The 19,704-nt window shown below is 36.5% G+C and overlaps 1 protein-coding gene across 14 annotated transcripts in view; it reads left to right on the top strand.

The window, feature by feature from the left end:
* NAA16 (N-alpha-acetyltransferase 16, NatA auxiliary subunit) overlaps positions 1 to 19,428 on the top strand; it is a 64,153-nt gene extending 44,725 nt beyond the window's left edge. For 12 of the 14 annotated variants that reach the window (XM_019827325.3, XM_019827345.3, XM_019827320.3 and 9 more), the window contains 9 exons: positions 3,435 to 3,563; positions 9,142 to 9,355; positions 10,436 to 10,629; positions 11,852 to 11,960; positions 12,396 to 12,494; positions 12,823 to 12,966; positions 16,541 to 16,660; positions 16,791 to 16,888; positions 18,013 to 19,428. In XM_019827325.3, the coding sequence (XP_019682884.1) occupies positions 3,435 to 3,563; positions 9,142 to 9,355; positions 10,436 to 10,629; positions 11,852 to 11,960; positions 12,396 to 12,494; positions 12,823 to 12,966; positions 16,541 to 16,660; positions 16,791 to 16,888; positions 18,013 to 18,210 (1,305 nt within the window). In that variant the 3' untranslated portion in view covers positions 18,211 to 19,428. The remainder of the gene's footprint in view (positions 1 to 3,434; positions 3,564 to 9,141; positions 9,356 to 10,435; positions 10,630 to 11,851; positions 11,961 to 12,395; positions 12,495 to 12,822; positions 12,967 to 16,540; positions 16,661 to 16,790; positions 16,889 to 18,012) is intronic. The other 2 variants (XM_011289968.4, XM_011289993.4) reach the window with 1 other exon arrangement.
* Positions 19,429 to 19,704: the final 276 nt, after the last annotated feature.

Below are 19,704 nucleotides of genomic sequence, written 5' to 3'. Positions count from 1 at the left end.
GTGTTTGTCAAAACTGCTTATAATTTAGAAGTCACAGAATAGCTTGAATTTTGTTGTGAAATCTTAATTACTTACAAGAATGTCATAGAAACAAAAACACACACACTAAACCTCAATAAGAGAAAGACAAGATGAGAGAAACATGGGCAAAGGATGTGAATAGTTAGCTCACACAAGTGGAAAATGGAATGGCCAAAAAAGATGCTTGCATTAGTAATTAGAGAAACAATAAGATCTCATTTTGTACCATCAAAGTGGCATAAGTATTCGTAGGTATTGGTAAGTAATATGTCATATATATCATATATACACATATCTCCTATGTATACATATGGATCACATACAGCAAAACTTTGGATTACGAGTAATTTGTTCTGCGAGTGTTCCACAAGACGAGCGAGCATTTCTAATAAATTTTAACTTGATAAATGAGCAATGTCTTGCAATATGAGTGGTACGTGATGCTGAACATCACATGATCACAACTGAGCCAATGGTTCTTGAAAGTCGCTTTGATAAACAAATACTTTGGAATACAAGCATGTTTCCGGAATGAACTATACTTACAAACCAAGGTTTTACTGTATACGAAATACATGTCCTGTATATTTAGGATGAGAGAGAGAGACAACAGATGGTCTATAAGTAGTAGCGTTTAATGAAAACTTAAATGTCTGTACGTACACACACAGCTCTCGCTCTCCCTCTCAGCTCTCGCTCTCCCCTCGAGAGAGAGAGCGAGCGAGAGAGAGAGCTCTGTGTATGTACAGACATTTAAGTTTTCATTAAAGGCTACTACTTATAGACCATCTCTTCTCTCTCTCTCATCATAAAAATGGCTTTTGCATCTGAACCTGCCTGAGCTCTCCTTTCTCATATTTAGAGTAATGCTAATAATTTGTATACCATTTGTAAGGGGAAATGGAAAGTAGCTTTAACAGTTATTAAGCACTGAGCTAAGTATGTTATATACATAATCTCATTTAACCCTATCAGTCCTCTGATATCATTACTCCCATGTTATAGTTAGAAAATATTTAGAGAAGTCAGGTACTGTGCCCATTGGAGATCACTCAGCTAGTCATTCCTTTTGGAGCCAGGATTCTTGCTTAGCAATCTCTGACACTAAAGCCCATGTTTTAGAATGGTAATAGGAGCAGAAACTGTAGTGACTAGTGTTTCAGAAATTCACACACCACAGGATCAATAGATTGCGAAGTGGTAGATGTAATGAAGAGAGAAAGAAGTAGCAAGAGTGATGGGTATTAGGAGAAGAAAACTAAAATGAGCAAAATCGTCTTAGTGTTCATGTTCACCTACCACTGAATCATGTGTTTGACGTTTTGCAGCAAGGTGGGTGAGGCTCTGAAGGGGTCATGTAGTAGATAGTGCAGGGGTTCAAACTCTTTGATGCCCTTTGCCCTGCGACACAGATTTGGAGACGGTAAGAAGTACAGGAGTAGATACAGAAGCAGGCGGTGTCTGTGCAGGAAAGTACCACCTGGAAGCCAAAGCAGAGATCGGAAGGAAAGTGCAATTAAAATGAATATACAGGGGTTCCTGGGTGGCTCAGTCTCTTGAGCATCCGACTTCGGCTCAGGTCATGATTTCATAGTTTGTGAGTTCGAGCCCTACATCTGCCTCGCTGCTGTCAGCCTCAGGGCAGAGCCTGCTTTGGATCCTCTGTCCTCCTCTCTGCCCCTCCCCCACCTTGTGCTCTCCCCCAAATAATAAATATTAAAAAAAAATAAAACGAATATACAAAACTTCTTAACTAGATCAAGTCCAGTGATTTTAAAAACCAGCCAACACACACACACACACACACACACACACACACACACACACACACACGCACCGAAGTCATAGACAACCATGATGTGTTTGAAAAGGCACTACAGAATGAAGAAGAAGGGGAGTGGTTGTCTGTTTGAGGAGAGGAGTCATCAAACCCCGTGTTTCAGCTGGCTTGTCAGAATTGCCTCTGGTAATGCACTCTTGACAAGCTGTCCTGCTGGATGGAGACTTGGGTCTGCTCAGCCACCCTCGTTCCTGGGCCAGATGGGCCCAGAACGTGTGGTGGATAGCCCAGGGAGTGAGCCAGCAGAGGCAGACTGCTAACCTCAAATAACCAGTTTATGTCTGATTATAAGTGATTCTATCTGATCACTAATAAGTGAGTGAAGTGTGCATATTTTCTTCTGGCAGATTTTTCAGTGTTTTAGAACCTGTGTACAGAGTTGCTGATGCAAGCTGGACAGTTCTAGTTGGTAAAGATTTTGAAATGAAAAATAATGTAGATTTCTTATAAAAATATGTAGTCACCAAAAGATGGAAAATATATACAGCCATAAGGAAGAAATAACATACACCCATAATTCCATTCACTGAGAGATAACCAGTTTTTACACTTTTAATGAGAATACTGAAATTGGAACAGGTCACAAAAAATGGGTGTGAGAAAGAACTGAAGACTGAAATTATTGATGAATATGTATCTTTGCCATTTTTCCCTGGGGTCACATAAAATATATTTGAAATAACTCTTCTAAGTTGTGATAAAACTCCAGTGGCCCTCCATTGAAACTAGGTACTTTAGGTCTTACACTCTTCTCAGAATTCTCATTGAACCCAAGTTAACAAATATTCTTTTTATTTATTTTTTATTTTTATTTTTTGAGAGAGAGAGAGACACACAGAGGATGTGTAGGGGAGGGGCAGAAGGAGAGGGAGAGAGAGAATTAAGTAGGCTCCATGCCAAGCTCAGAGTCTCATGCAGAGCTGAATTTCACAACTGCAAGATCATGATCTAAGCCAAAACAGGAGTCTGACACTTAACGGACTGAGCCACCCATGTGCCCCTAAGTTAACAGATATGCTTTACAAATTCCCTTATTTGGCTTTGTCAGCCTAATGCAAATGGCAGGAGTTGGCATGGAACAAGAAGCAGACCCAGGGACACAAAGATAGTGCCAGCTGGTAGCCTGAGGTGGAGGGAGGAGACCAGGAAACCAAAGGAGCCCTGGAACTAACAGATTCAGCAGTAACTGGGTGTACATCACAGTGACCGAGTCAGCAAGGAAAGGTTAAGCAGCGGTTGCTTAAAAAGAAAATAAGCAGTGCTTCCTAAGGATTACTGTTAAATATTTTAAGTATTTAAATAAATAAGTATTTTAAATGAAAGTGTTCAAAACTTAGTTTCAGCAATCTGGAGTCTTTTCTGGGTAGGGTGTTGAATACCCCAACAGAGCTGGGTAAATAAGACATTATGTAATTTCACATCAGTAGGAGCCTTTGGAAGAACCTTGAGCTATTTGTCTATTGCTATGTATTGTCATAATGATACTTGTAGCCACAGTTGTAAAAGAGAAAATGAGGTCTTTAGGATCTCTTTTGTTGTTTGTGTCCTATATTTATGAATGCTTCTGTTTCAGGAAGGAACATCTGCTATGGAAAATCTAAATGAGATGCAATGCATGTGGTTTCAGACAGAATGCATTTCAGCTTACCAGCGTTTGGGGAGATATGGGGATGCCTTGAAAAAATGCCATGAAGTAGAAAGGGTAAGTTGTAGAACTTTGACTTTACTTTTCTCCTGTAAGGTGACGAAAAAAGCGGGTTGATTTCTACATGGGATCATCTACCTGTTCTGCTTTGGAAACTTCACTGTGAAAAACATCCTTGGTCTTTAGCTTTTCACACATTCAGAAGTTGTGAATAAGTGATTGCTTTGTTTTGATCCTCAAATGGTTATGATTGAGACAGGTCTGCGTAATTTGGTCTGAGGGAAGAAGGAAAAGATGAATTTATCAAGCCATTACTGTTATTATTAACATATATTCAAAATTTGTGTTTCCTAATCCGGCCATTATTTGATCTCCTCACTAGCCCAGAAGGACACACAAGCTGATGGCCACCTCTTTCCCCTTTACGTCAGGATCTGCTCTGGAGCCAGCCTCTCTCCAGTTTGTCTTCCCAGGATACTTGTTCTCACGTCCGATACTTTGTACAGCAATCTGTGGCTGGTTTGCAGGCTTATTTTATTACTTGCTTTTAGGATTATGTGTGATATGTCCTAGTGAGGGGACTTTTCTTTTCCTTTGTGTGAATTTTGTTTTCCTGTTCTTTGTCATCTCTGAAGCACTCTCCTTCCAAATGGACAACAGGAGGAAAAGAGCCACAAAAGCACCCCTGAGGCAGTCCTCAGCAGCCCTCAGTTGTGGGGTCAATCGGCAGCACTGTTCCCATGCTGACGCAGTATAAAACCACAGGCGTCGTAGTCAGGTGAGCCTGATGTCTGCACTCTAGCAGTCACTTTGGCCTTTTTCCCCATGTGAAACTTCCAAGGTTACCCAAAAGAAAGCCTAAATCTTAGGGGGTGGCTTTTGCTGGGAACTGGAACTAGGATTATACCTGATCCCTTTTGGAAATAACCTAGTTTTTTGTTTTTGTTTGGTTTCTTTGCTTTTTTTCTTTTTTGAGCCTGGGCTTGCTTGCTATATCTCTGGGGGAAAATCCGTATCTTCTCCTTGAAAAATATAAAGCCCTCAGATGATATGCGAAATACTTAGGCAATATCCAAGCATTCTGATTTAAACCCGGCTCTTACTTCTGTGATAAAACCATAGATCACCAGTTTGTTTCAACATTCCTTAAATTACCAGCACTTTAAAAGCATTCTTGTTAGGAAGGAAAGATACATGCTTATTACCCAGGACATTCTCAGGGAGCAATAGATTGTTTCCTGAATGAAGAAGCTACTAGGCACTTATGGATCAGTAATTCCAGCAAGGGCATGACTAGATATTTACCAGATTTTCTGTGAAAGTGAAATTTGTACATCCTTAGGGTCATTATAACTATGAGTGTCTCCAGCTTCAGCCCCACCCCTGCTAATATTCATGACTATCAATAGTTCTCTTGGTGGTATTTCTTGAGAATTGTTAGAATATGATTAATAGCTCTTCCATTACTAAGTTTCATTTAGATTATGCTCTCCCTTAAATTTTTAGTGACTTTTGTCTGAGTAACATGAAATAAAAGTCTGTAATGTCAGATAAACTGTGTCTCTCGTTCAAGAAATAGGATTTGACTGGTAAAAAGCATTTTTGAAGAAAAAAAAATAGAAAACCATTGGCTATCAGAGATTAAAATAGGCAGAAATTGTCACCCTCTGGTCATGTTATATAATCATTTCTAGAAACTTTACTGTTTCTGTTTTGGATTTGTTAGTGCTTGAGGACAGAAAGAACCAGACACAGATAAGTGAGGGAAGAGCCTATTCTTATGCCATTTGTGAGCTAGTCTTTTATAGTGAGTTATTCATAGTAAAAGTAAGACTTAACTCTTCTAGTGTATGTAGAAATGTGAGTGCTTAGTATAAATAGGGTGATTAAATATTTGCTGATTAATACTAAATTATTAATGCTATTAATTTCATTTCTAATAAAATTAACATAATCTGAAAGAATTCTTAATGATATAATTTGTTAGGATTTAAGGGTAATTACAGAATTCAATGATTTATTATGATAAATATCTTCATGACCTACTTTTGTGCCTGGATTTTAAATATTTTAGTAAAGAAATGATGACCTTTCAAAAGTAAAACTTTGCAGTTAACCTTCACCTTCAGTGAATACGGATGTAAGTTCAAATAAGGTCTAGGCCTTTCTTCTGCCTTCAAGAACTTACTCAAGAATTCTCCCCTTGAAGGCAGTTTCAGCCATGACATATATTGCTGTAAGCTTTTAGTTAATTGCATTTGTAATGTTAGAATTCTAGAATGGCCCAGGATAGTATTTTTTTTTTTTTTTTTTTTGCTTTCATCTTGCAGCCCTCATAGGATTTTAGGATTATTTGTAAAGGTTATGAAGTCCAGCCTAATCTGATGTTTAGACATTGAGGTTTATTAAAAATAAAACAAAACAACCATCTTTAAAGATACTAGATATAAACATGTGTTCATAATAATTTTATATTTCAAGACTTCTTTCTTTTCTTTTTTCCCAGGGATTAGTTTCTCATTTTAGTATGCTGATTTATGTCTGAAATGGATCAGTAATACATATTTCTAAAACTTTATGATAAGATCTAGGATTTCTGATAGATCAGAACCATAGGCAGTTCATAACTTTATCTTCTAGCGTATCTTAACCTTTATCTAGTTGATGTGTGCTTTATAATAACGGATTTTCTATAATGGGGGTAGAGTTGCTTACTACCCTAGTTCATCTAATTATTATTATTTTTCAAATCAGAGATTTTTGTTGCCTTTCTGTATATGGCCTTTTGTTGGGCTCCTCCAGGGTTGCCGAGAAGTAAGGGGGTGGGGGAATCTGGGTAAAAAGAGAGGGACAAATACGGAATTGCTAAAGGAAACCGTGCTCTTAGGCCACAAATAGCATTTCTTTATTCTCTACTGACTCATCTTATTTTGATTCAAGCCTAATTTTGACAAATTAAGCAATTCCTGCCCCCCCCCCCCACCAAAGAACTAGTAATTTATGATGAGGGGAAGATGGAGTTAAGAGTGTGAGCTGTTTATTAAAATTTGGTTACCTGGTTTCTGCAGGAAGCTGATAAGTGACCGTATTATGCTGAAGTATGGGGAGGCCAACTTCACCTGTTTGTGTCATCTAGCTTATTTTTATGTTTTATCAATCTAGAGACTTAAAAATCACCCCAAGATAGTGTAAGGGAGATCTTTGTGGGGATGGAATAGTTCTGTGTCTTTAAATTTTTTTTTTTCAACGTTTTTATTTATTTTTGGGACAGAGAGAGACAGAGCATGAACGGGGGAGGGGCAGAGAGAGAGGGAGACGCAGAATCGGAAACAGGCTCCAGGCTCTGAGCCATCAGCCCAGAGCCTGACGCGGGGCTCGAACTCACAGACCGTGAGATAGTGACCTGGCTGAAGTCAGACGCTTAACCGACTGTGCCACCCAGGCGCCCCTAGTTCTGTGTCTTGATTGTGGTGGTGGTTACACGAATCTACACATGTGATAAAATCACATTAGAACTATATACCCACATTGTATCAATGTCAGGTTTTTGATTTTGTTCTCACACTATAATTATGGAGGATATAACTCTTAGGAGGAAATTGAGAGACCAGTGTACAGGGTATCTCTGCACTACCTTTGTAACTTCTTATGTATCTATAGTTGAAAATAAAAAATTAAAAAAAAAAAAGAAAATCAAGCTAAGATTATTTAGTTGTTTCTTAAAAGGATTCTACAATATAGCGTTTCTTCCCAAAGTAAAATTATTTTGTTAGTATCCTACTTTTTCTAATTAACTCTGGCCATATCCTGTCCACAACTATGAGCTTACCTATAGAGTGATCAACATCCAGGTTTGCCCGGGGCAAAGCGTATTCTTAAGACACTGGACTTTCCTTGGAAAAACTGAGAAAGCCCCAGGCTAGCCAGGATAAGTTGGTTACCCTATATATGGAAGACTAACTGGAGAGAGGCAGCCTGTGGGCTGTTACTGATAAAGAGGCGGCTTAAATGTTTGTGGTTCTCTACTGCTCCCTCTAAGACTTGACCTAGAATATACGTCTACTAAAGCTGCTAGAGTATCTCTTAAAACTTGTGTCTGCCTTTTACACATAAATGTTTCTTAACTTAAAAAAAGGTCCTGTAATCTCTTAGATGTTATCATCTCATTATGTATTCCTTGATGTGGGGCACTGCCATTTTTCCTCAGTTGTATTGAATTTTAAGATTTGGTGCTAGACATAACTTGATTTATATTAACCACGAACAGCTTTATGAAACCTGTAATCCTTTGATAAAAAAACAAGTTTATGTTGATACTTATGAATTGATTTGTCTTATTGATGGGAGGAGTGCAATTTTCAAATATAACACATTAAAGCATGATTCTTGAAGTTATAAACTAATGTTGAATGTTTATTTTTTCCCATTTTTTCCCCTCCACACTGTGTACTTTTATACTTCTTACCTTAGAATTCTTCCCTTAAAGTCTCGGGTACTTAATGTCATTCTGTGTGTAGTGTATTTCTAATTACCAACACAAATAAAATTATGAAATGATGTGGACAGTTGCTAATGTGTCTTCTGCACAGTGAGTTAGTACTTAGGCCCCCAGGACAGAGGGGAGATGAAGTAGCAGAAGAGCTTAATTTGTATTCATGTATTGAATCATTCATTTTTGTGTGTATTTTTGGAGAAGCTAAAATAGGGGAATAGAAAGAAGATGGAGGCAGAGAGGCATATAGGAAAGAAAACAAAAGTATCAGTTGTTTTGAATTGTTAATCATCTCCTTGCCATGTAAGGAATTAGTTCTTTAACTTTTCGGGCCATGAACCCTTTGGGAATTGGATCAAAGCCTTGAACTCTCTGCTTAGGACAATGTTATTATGCTTATTTATACATAGACTCTAGTTTAGGAACCATTGCTAAAATGGAATGTTGGTAGAATAATGGGAGTTTATTGAATGAGAAAAAGCTAGAATGCTCTGTGTTCAGTGAAATTTTTAAACTATCTTATTTGATCACTTAACAACCTTATGAAATTGGCTATGTGGATTTCTTTATTCCTACCTAATTTAAATAATTGAAGCTGTAGGAAATTAAGAGGTCACATGCCTGATAAGCATTTTTTCTCTTGAGTTAGCAAAAACTGTGCTTATTGAATGTTAGGCCTGTGCCATGCAGTAGGGATAGAGATGACAGGGCTTGTCCTCGAAGTTGAGTAGAACAGTCTGATTTGTAAACATTTAATGTGAACCTGTGTATATTTGACCTTCATTCAGAGCTCCGTTTAACTCTGCCTTGCTCATTTTGGGGGAATATGGAGGAGAAATATTCCACTAAAACAAAATTATCAATATGTACTGATTTCAAGGTTAAAAAAAATCTGATTATCTGACTTATTACACAGAAATTGAGTGTCGTCACAAAAAGTGATACAGGGAATGGCCAAGTAACAGAAACTTAAGTTGAATGCAAAGAATAATTTGATGTTCTTTGTAGTGTTGAACAGTGGAGAGGGGCAACTAAGTGAAACTGTGACTGTGAACATTGTATTTGGGTTTTTTTATGATTTTCTTTCAAAAAATAGACATTACTGACATATATATAAGGGATAATTTTGTGTTTTTTTTGAAGCATTTTTTTGAGATAACCGATGATCAATTTGACTTCCATACATACTGCATGAGAAAGATGACCCTTCGTGCCTATGTTGACCTTTTGAGATTAGAAGATATACTCAGAAGACATGCCTTCTATTTCAAGGCTGCTAGATCAGCGATTGAAATATACTTGAAATTGTATGATAACCCCTTAACCAGTGAGAGCAAACAGCAAGAAATAAATTCAGGTAACTGAAAAGGAACTTGATGTAAAAGGGTGGAAAAGAACACAAAATTTCAGAATGTCCTTAGCATAACAATACATACAAAAGCGTTTTGTCAAATGGATGTGAAGACAGCATCAGGTAGCCTGTATGCCCCCAAAACAGTGCAGGGGATGGGGGGAGTTTAGAAAAAGTCAGCAGGATCGTGCTCTGTAGCTAATAATTCTAAATAGCCCTAATTGGATGACTTGTGATCATTTTTATTTTTATTTTATTTTTTTATGTTTTTTAAATTTTTTAAGATTTTATTTTTTTTTAAGTAATGTCTGCTTCCAACATGGGGCTTGAACTCACAGCCCTGAGATCAAGAGTCGCACGCTCCATTGACTGAGCCAGCCAGGTGCCCTGCAGTCATTTTTATTTTTATCTTCAGTAAGGCCAATTAAGGAAAAATAGAAATGTCTGTAGACTGGGTTCTTTTTCTCTCTTTTTTTAAATTGTAAGTGAAAATAGCTTTGAGCCCCTTTGTGAAAAATACATGTTCTTACAGTTTCTAGTGCCTAGTTAATTGAAAATAATACTGCCAATGAGGATATCTGTACAGCTTTTTATTCACTAGAATGTTAGTATCTACAGATATTTGAGAGATAGTAACGTGGAGGCATATTTCGGATCAGATCACAATTCTGTGTGTATGCATTGTCTCACTTGTCCTTGATATATTCCAAGAGGATAACTGGTGTCATCACCCCCACTATGCGCAGATTGGGATTGAGACTCAGTGAGATGAAGTGATTTACCTAAATAAAGTCATGTTATCATGTTGGGAGGCAGAACTAGGCCATAATTGGTTAATTTTATTTTATTATTATTTATTTTTATTTATTTTTTTTAGAATTGGTTCATTTTAGTCAATGCAGTATTTACCAGTTGCCTTTTGTGTGTCAGGTGTGTGATAGGTGGTGGCACTTCCTAAAAACCTCCATATCGTTGCCTCTTCCCCCTTTTCCCTTGTAAAAGCTGTACTCATACTGTGTATTGCAGAAGAATGTGAGGAACATGGAAACACTGACTTAGAATTTGTATTCATTTGGATATTTGTAGAAAACTTGTCAGCCAAAGAGTTGAAGAAAATGCTTAGCAAGCAGAGAAGAGCTCAGAAAAAGGCTAAACTGGAAGAAGAGAGAAAGCATGCGGAAAGGGAACGTCAACAAAAAAATCAAAAGAAAAAAAGAGATGAAGAAGAAGAAGAAGGCAGTGGTCTCAAAGAAGAACTTATACCTGAAAAATTAGAAAGGGTGAGATAAATTTACTGTCTTGATTTGGTAGAATTTATGTTACTTGGTTCTGTTTTGGTCACGAACGTGTTTTAATTACATCTGTAGATCAGAAGCCGTTTGTAATATTTCAAGGTCATGATACTAGTCAGTTAGTTTTGAGTGATAATACGCAAATTTTGGTTAATGCAGATTATATGTAGAATTGTAGTTGTGGTAGGCAGCATAATGTCCCTTTAAATCTCTTCACATCCTAATCCCTGGAATTTGGGAATATGTTCCATTACATGGCAAAGGGGAATAAAGGTGGCAGATGGGATTTATGATTGTAATTAGCTGGCCTTCAAATAAGGAGGTTAGCTTGGATTGTCTGGGGAGCCCAATGTAATCACAGTGGATCTTTAGAGTAGAGGGAGACAGGAGAGGGTTGGAGTCCTGTAAGGAGAACTCAGCCTGTTACTGGTTTTGAAGAGGGAATGAGGGAGCCACAAATGGAGATTGTGGGCAGCTTTGAGGAGCTGAAAGGGCCTTGAAACATACTCTCCCTTCAAACCTCCAAAAGGGAGGTGGTCCTGCTGGCACCTTGATTTTTAAGCCCAGCCAGACCCATGTTGGACTTCTGACCTACAGAACTGCAAGATAATGAATAGGTGTTGTTTTATGAACACTAACTTGTTGGTAATGTGTTACAGCAGCAATATAATTATTACATCTGGAAACATTTTATATATATTGATATGTTTTAGCTACAAAGAGAAAGCACTTCCTGGCTGGGATTTTCTCAAAGTGTTGGTAGTTATTTAGGGACCAGGTTTAGGGAAATATTTAGTGTTCAGGTTTATTCACTATAGAATCTAGTGTAAGTATTTCAAATTTGTCATTTTTTCCAGTCACATGATACAGTTATATTTGCCTCTTTACTATAGATGTTTGAAGAATAAGGGGCTATCAGTATTTGGTGTCCCATCTCCTTAAGCCTATGGAATAATTTCCTGTATTTTTTTGGATTTTTATGAGATTATAATGATTTAATAATCACAAGAAACAATAGAGCCATATCCATTTTGAAATTACTATTTTGAATTTGTTTACAGATGATAGTTTTAAAATGTTTTCTTGCTTATTTCGTCATATACAGAGAATGGTAAATTACTTTAGAGACATATTAATATGAGATTTTGGGGGAAACTGACTTGTGTAGCTGTTTTTAAATGTAATAATTTTCCTTTCTGTTTCAAAATAGATAGAAAATCCATTAGAAGAAGCTATCAAGTTCCTTATACCTCTTAAGAACCTTGTTGCTGATAACATTGACACTCATCTATTAGCATTTGAAATATATTTTAGAAAAGGTAATAGTTTGAATTCAGTTGTTAATCCTTACTTATATTGGTGACCATATTCAGCATAATCTTTATCAAGTTAGATTGATTTTTGTTTCTTAAAGATCCATTTCAGCCTTCCAAAAAGGCTCCCAATCCCTTTTTCCTTTGCTACTCAAAACTTTTTGGGGTAACTAGTTAGAAAATTATGTTCAAATCCCTTTTAAGAAGAGTTTGAACAGTCATACAAATTGTTTACCTGAAGCAGTTCTACATGATTTCAAACTTTTCTTTAGAAAATAAAAGTTGTCTTTGATAACCAAAGTCAGCTTTGAATTTTACTTATGAATGTTATAGGAAAGGTAACATTTTGTTACTGGAATTTAAGTGAGGCTAAAATAAAGTGACTAAAATAACATAGATAAATATTTGATGCTGTTACCTTTCCATGTTTTTCTGACACAGGGAAGTTTCTGTTAATGCTGCAGTCTGTCAAACGAGCTTTTGCCATCAACAGTAATAACCCATGGTTACATGAATGCTTAATTAAATTTTCTAAATCTGGTAAGTATGAAAAAAGGTAATATTTATGTAAAAGCAAGTATGACAGTTCAGAGGCCTCTCATTAAGCTGGACATTAAAGAGATTTGCAATAATGTAAAGCAAGGAAAGGATAATATTTGTGGTATGTTTATAAATTAAACATGCTAGCAAAGATATGTTAGAAATTAGTGCATTTTTAAGCTAGAATACATTTAGTATTCCAAAGGAGCAATATTTTTACTGTGTGAAATGTATCAAGCTTAATAACAAATATAAATGTATTTCCATTGATTTTGTTTCAAAGGATAGATTAAAAATTTTTTCAATTCCAAATGTTTTGTTTTTATAGTGTCTAATCATAGTAATCTTCCAGACATTGTGAGTAAAGTTCTATCTCAAGAAATGCAGAAGATATTTGTCAACAAGGATTTGGAAAGTTTTAATGAGGATTTTCTCAGACACAATGCTACCTCTCTTCAGCACCTACTTTCAGGTTGGTATTGGACTCCCAGGGGTAAAACAGTTCTGGAAAGGGTTAGAATGTGGTGAAAATAAACGTTTGGAAAGATGTTCAACCTCACAAGTTATCCTAGCAGTAGAAATGAACGCAATACCATTTTTGATCTTTCCAGTTAAGGAAGGTCTGTTTGTTTGGAAAAAGGAGACGGAAGTACGGTAAAGATGTGGTGGGTAAGCACTCTTGTATCTCGCTGCTGTGAATGTAAACTGGCCCGGCCATTTAGGAAAGCAACCTGTCCTCTTATGAGGAGCGTCACATTATCTGTGATTTTCGCTGCCATCATACTTTTGTAAATAATTTTAAAGAATTAATCCAAAGCAGAGATAGAGCTTTAAGCGCAAAGACGTTAACTGAAATGCTGTTAAGTGTGGGGAAAAGAATGGAAACAAAGTTGATGTATGTCTGATAGTAGGGGAAATAGTAGCAGGTTTGTAGTGGAATGGAAAACCCAGCAGTCCTGTAAAGGGATGTTAATTTGGATGATTTGTAATAATGGGGGTAAATAATTTCATAACACGTACACAGAAGTAACATACAATATAATTTCAACTGTAAAAAATAATACATGGGATAAAGGCTGAAAAGAAATACATATGAAAGCTTTAATGGTTGCCTTCGTGTGTTGTGGTTATGAGTGATTTATTTTTTCTTGTGTTTTTATTACTTGCCATATTTTATATTTTGAGGATTTACTTATATCCTGCCTGTACAGAAGGATTTTAGGGAGTTTATTCAGTTTCATAAAATGACAAAATGGCTTGGATGGACAAGATGGTAAACTGGACAAAAGATTGTGGATGAGGAATTGGAGACAAAATGAAGTACATAATATAGTTAACTAAGCTCCTACGTTAAGCATATACTTAAATATTTTAATTTAAGCTTTCTTGTTCTAAAGGGAAACTTCTTGATTCTGATGTCTATGGGAAAAAAAGTTAATTCCTGTGAAAAACTGCAACTTCTTGGTACAAAGGGAAATAAGAACTTCTCCTCAAGAACACAGGATAATGGACGAAAACATTTTTTTATTGTTTTTAGGGAAATACCTTCCCAAATATTATGTGAAATTCTAAGGAAAAGTTTTTTGGTTTTTTTTTGTTTTATTTATTTTTTATTTTTTTTATTTTCTTTATTTTTGGGACAGAGAGAGACAGAGCATGAACGGGGGAGGGTCAGAGAGAGAGGGAGACACAGAATCGGAAACAGGCTCCAGGCTCCGAGCCATCAGCCCAGAGCCTGACACAGGGCTCGAACTCACGAACTGCGAGATCGTGACCTGGCTGAAGTCGGACGCTTAACCGACTGCGCCACCCAGGCGCCCCTAAAAGTTAAATGTTGCCACATAAAAGTTAAAACACCATAAAAAAAAGTCAAAAGACCAGGCTGGCTGGCTCAGTGGGTAGAGTGTGCGACTCTTGATTTTGGGGTTGTGAGTTCTTAGCCCCATGTTGGGGTTAGAGGTTACTTAATAAATAAAAAATAAAAAAAGAAAGTCAAAAGGCCAATTGGAAAAAAAATATTTATAGATATGTAACTAATAAAAGGCTAATAATATATGTAGAGTTCTTATAGATTAGCAATAAAAAATATAAATTGATTAAAGGCCAGTAGAAAAATGAGCATAGAACATGGACCAGGAGATACCGTTATGGAGAAAGAGGTTATTAATTGAATGAATACTGGTTGCCTCCATTCTGAAAGGGAAGGAACACATCTCTCTTGGTCACTTGTGTACCCAGTGCCCAGCAAAAGGTCTTATTTAGAGATACCATACGTTGTGGTGTTTCTGACCAGAAGTATCCCCTTTCCCCCCTCCCTGGCCTTGACCCCTCTGCCTGTACCTCCTCATCCCAGTGCTGACACACTGGTTGGCACTGTCTGATGTGCTGTCCTGGGAACCCCTGAGGGCAAGGCTTGGAGCTGTCTTGGTCACTAATGTGTCTCCTACATTGTCCAGTATAGAGCCAGGCGTAGTAGCTTAGTGAATGGTGAATGAATGAGCCAGCTTGCTGTGAGCCTGCATCACTACCCAAAATGGTCATTATCCCATTACCCTAGCTGGAACTAATGGTGAAATTAAGAGCTTTGAGCCCATATACCCCAGGTGTGAAACAAAAATCTCCAAAATTTACAGGAGAAATGTAAACTGAATTTTACTGAAAAATAGCTTTAAAAATATGTTCTTTGTGAATATGCAAGCATTTTCTGGAAGATGTAGAAAGAACACAGATACATGGAGGTTAAATAAAATTGTAATAAACAATGAATGGGTCAACCAAGAAATCAAAGAGGAAATAAAAAAATACATGGAAAAAAATGAAAATGAAAACACATGGTGCAAAATTTTGGGGATGCAGCAAAAGCTGTTCTAAGAGAGAAGTTGATAGCAACACAGGGCAACATCAAGAAGCAAGAAGACTGTCCAATAAACAACCTAATCTTAACACGCAAAGGAGACAGAAGAAGAGCAAACAAAGCATGAAGCTAGTAGAAGAAAATAATAAAGATTAGAGCAGAAATAAATGAAATAGAAGCTGAAAACCAATAGAAGAGATCAATGACACCAGGAGTTGCTTCTTTGAAGAGATCAACAAAATTGATAAACCTTTAGCCAGACTCAAAAAAAAAAAAAAAAAGGAAAAAGGACTCAAAATCAGAAGTGAAAGAGGAGAAATAACAACCGAGTCCATAGAAATAAAAAGGACTGTAAGAGAATACTATGAAAAGGCACATGCCAACCAAATGGACAACCTACAAGAAATGGACAAATTCCTAGAAACATAACCTCCTAATACTGAATCCAGAAAAAACAGAAAATTTGAACAAACTAATTACCCAGTAATGATACTGAATCAGTAATCAAAAAATTCCCAACAAACAAAAGTCCAGGACCAGGCGACTTCAAACATTTAAAGAGGAGTTGATACCTATTCTTAAACTATTCCCAAAAACAGAAGAGGAAGAAAAACTTCCAGATTCATTCTATGAGGCCAGCATTACCCTATACTAAAACCAGATAAAGACAAAAAACAAAAAACTACAGGCCAGTATCCCTGATGAACATACTTGTAACAGTCTTCAACAAAATATTAGCAAACCATGTCCAACAATACATTAAAAATTCATTCACCATGATCAAGTGGGATTTCTTCCTGGCTTGCAAGGGTGGTTCACTATTTGTAAATCAGTCTGTGCGATACATCACATCAGTAAGAGAGAAAGGATAAAAACCATATGATCATTTCAGTAGATGCAGAAAAATTACATAGGAATAAGGATAAAAAAAAAGCTTTAAAAAATACTTATTTTCTTTGTGAACATGCAACCATTTTCCTTTTGCCCCTCCACCACACTTCTCTGTGACAGTAATTTGTTCCTTAGATGTATTACTTTAGCGTATCATCTTAAAATTATTTTAGCTGAAATGTCGATTGATACTACGGGGCAGCCCATATTTATATTTCCAGTGATAATGTTTCTTTGGGGAAGGATCGGTTGTTAAATCTGGTCTCCTGGTAAATGTTTAACAACCATCTCTTTGTGACAGAAGCCCTGCTTTGTAGTGTTTTGCCGTTTACAAGCACTCCCATTGTGGTGCCAGGCTGTCAAGAGGATGCCATTAAATTGGGAGTTGGGAAGAGACACTGTACCTGGCTCACGAGTTCTGGTAGGAGGCAGCTCCAACTCACTGCTGACTTTAAGTCATTGGAACCAGATTTTAAGCCACTGGTTAATGTCAATCAAATCAATTGTAAGATATAGGAGTTTGCTCATTTTGTAGTGTCTTGGTATTTCAGGTGCTAAAATGATGTATTTTTTGGACAAGTCAAGGCAAGAAAAAGCAATTGCTATTGCCACTAGACTGGATGAAACTATAAAAGATAAAAATGTAAAGGTAAGATTTTTCAGAATAAGTTTTACAAATTGATGGATACTGAGTGATCTGGCAAAATGTGTGTCTTTACAACCTAATTCTTAAGTGGGCCTTCAGAGTTGGGTCTGGATCTGGGTCACATTAGGCAAGTTTCCATTTCTTAGCTTCCTTTTCCTCATACGACGAGGGTGAAAATACAGGCATACCTGGGAGATACTGTGGGTTCTGCTCCAGACCACTGCAAATAAAGTGAATATCACACTAAAGTGAGTCAAATCAATGTTTTGGTTTTCCAGTGCCTATAAAAGTTCTGTTCGTACTGTACCGTAGTCTGTTAAGTATGCAAAAGTGTTATGTCTAAAAAACAATGTGCATACCTTAATTAAAAAAATAGTTTATTACGGTGCTCCTGGCTGGCTTAGTCAGTGAGGGTGTGACTCTTGATGTCAGGGTCATGAATTCAAGCCCCATGTTGGGTGTGGAGCCTACTTAATTTAAAAAAAGAAACCTGTTACTAAAAAATACTAAGCATCATCTGAGCTTTCAGCGAGTCGTAATCACTGATCACAGATCATCATAACAAATATAATAATCATGAATAAGCTTGAAATATTTGCAAGAATTACCAAAATGTGACATAGAGACACAAAGTGAGCAAACGCTGTTGGAAAAATGGTACTGATAGACTCGCTCAGTGTAGGGTTGCTACACAGTATCTGCAAAGCACAGCAGAGCGGGCACAATAACACGAGGTGTCTGTACTACTGACCTCATGTACTTGGTTTAAGGGTTAATTGAGATGATAAACTGAAGGGCTTGGCACCTGCCTGGCACACAGTAAACACTCAGTACATGGGAACTATTGATTGTTGTTAATAAAGGATATTTCCAGTTTAGTGATTAGGTTCAGAGATTCACTTTTTCAAGTATTAGAAGCATATCGCTTTTTTAAGGCTCTGTCGATTTGATTTCTAAAGTGTTCCTGTTTTGAGGTGATTTCTTACTGTGGGTAGCAAGAAGTTCTTTTACACTGAGGCCACACCAGTTTTCTTTTGCTTAATTAACAAATTGCATCTTTTGATTAAAGTGATGGTTAACCAACATTTTCTCTTAAAAATAATTATTATTTTCCCCTTTTCTCATAGACTTTAATAAAGGTTTCTGAGGCACTGCTTGATGGCAGCTTTGGGAACTGTAATTCCCAGTATGAAGAATACAGGATGGCCTGTCATAACCTGCTTCCTTTTACTTCCGCTTTCCTGCCCGTTGTGAATGAGGTCGACAGTCACAATGTGGCACTAAACCACACAGCTAACTATGATGTCTTGGCAAATGAGATTTGAAATCCCACAGAAGGTTGACTCCTGTAAGACTCAGAGCTGAATTCAGATCAGGGTTTCTTTTTCAGGGTGTATTTTAATATAGATATGAAATGAAATAATTGGATAGAATTTTTTTTTTTTTGGATAGAATTTTTAAATGGAGTATTCTGTAAGCTTATTTTATTCTTTATCTGACTCTGCCAATTTACATAAACATCTGTTAAAAATTACCTGTTTATACTTGTACAGTTTTCTTAAACTTTCAAATTATCAGCATTGTGATGGGTGCTGTCACTTCTGTATCATAAATATAATTTCTTACTAAGCTAAGTTGTATACAGCCCCACTGTATTATTTTCTTTAGATGCTGGTTTCAGAAACTATGTTTTGATCTCTTACTGGTTTGTTGTATTTGTTTATTTGCTTGCCTTTTAATTAAAGCATGTCAGTTATAAAGTGTTAACTGTTAAAAACAATATGGAACTTTTTTTGGCAGACGCTGGGGTTTATTTTAAAACTTATTTCAGTTTGCCCTTCCTTCCACCTTAATTTTTTTCACGATTTACCACTTCTTTTTTAGTATCCATGAAAATGATACTTTCTACTGAGTAAGGGTACTCCAGTTTTATGTAGATGATTCAGAATGTGGGGATTGGTTTGCTTCTTAATCATGGAAATTCACTGGTAAGTTTGTTGCCTATCTCTGGACCAGTCTTTTAAAGACTCCCGGGTAAGACTTATGCTTCCTTGACTAAATTGCTTGCGTGTCAACAAGTATTTGATATCTGAACAGTGTGCTTCAAGGGAGCATAATCGGGAAGAATGCAAATGACAAGGAAACATTCGTTCTTACTATTACAGCCAGGCATTGACTATTAAATGGTTTTGTATCAGCAAAATGAGACTTTAAAACTCTTGTTAGTGTAATTATTAAAACATGGTTCAGCAATATTTTTTTGGGAGGGGGTAAAGGTTTTTGTTCTGTCTGTACAGAAAACAATAATGGAATCATTCAGTAGATTTCTTTCAGAATTGTGTAAATATGTCTAATATTAATACTTCCCTTTGAGGCAAATACAAATTCAAAAAGGGAGATTTTATTTAGAGAAGCCATTCTAATTAAAATGATTTTCCTTCACTCTAAGCTGTTTAGATTCATAATTGTTAAGAGAAAAAAAAAACTCACTGTAAAATAATGCCAACCTATATATGCTGTAATAAATTATTTTGTACACAGTTGCTTATTTGTATTTGTGTTATTACTTCACACAAAATATTTTTTACAAGATGTTTTTCCTTTTTCTTTGAGGGAATAAAAACTTAATCATCTTAATTTTTACAAGTTTTTAAAAAGAAAGTTGGTTATTAAAGAATAAACACCTACCAATAAACTCTGGTGCCACAGCAGCTTGACTTCTTTTTTAGTGTTTTAATAATTTTAGAACTAGGTAACCTTTGTCATTAAATAATCCTGGCAAATCTGTAATGTGTTATGTTACTTTCAGCAAGAAGCCA

The sequence above is a fragment of the Felis catus genome, chromosome A1, assembly GCF_018350175.1.
Source record: "Felis catus isolate Fca126 chromosome A1, F.catus_Fca126_mat1.0, whole genome shotgun sequence".
NCBI lineage: Eukaryota > Metazoa > Chordata > Mammalia > Carnivora > Felidae > Felis > Felis catus.
Note: the sequence above shows the minus strand (reverse complement) of the source record. Positions and strands in the feature narration are given on the sequence as shown.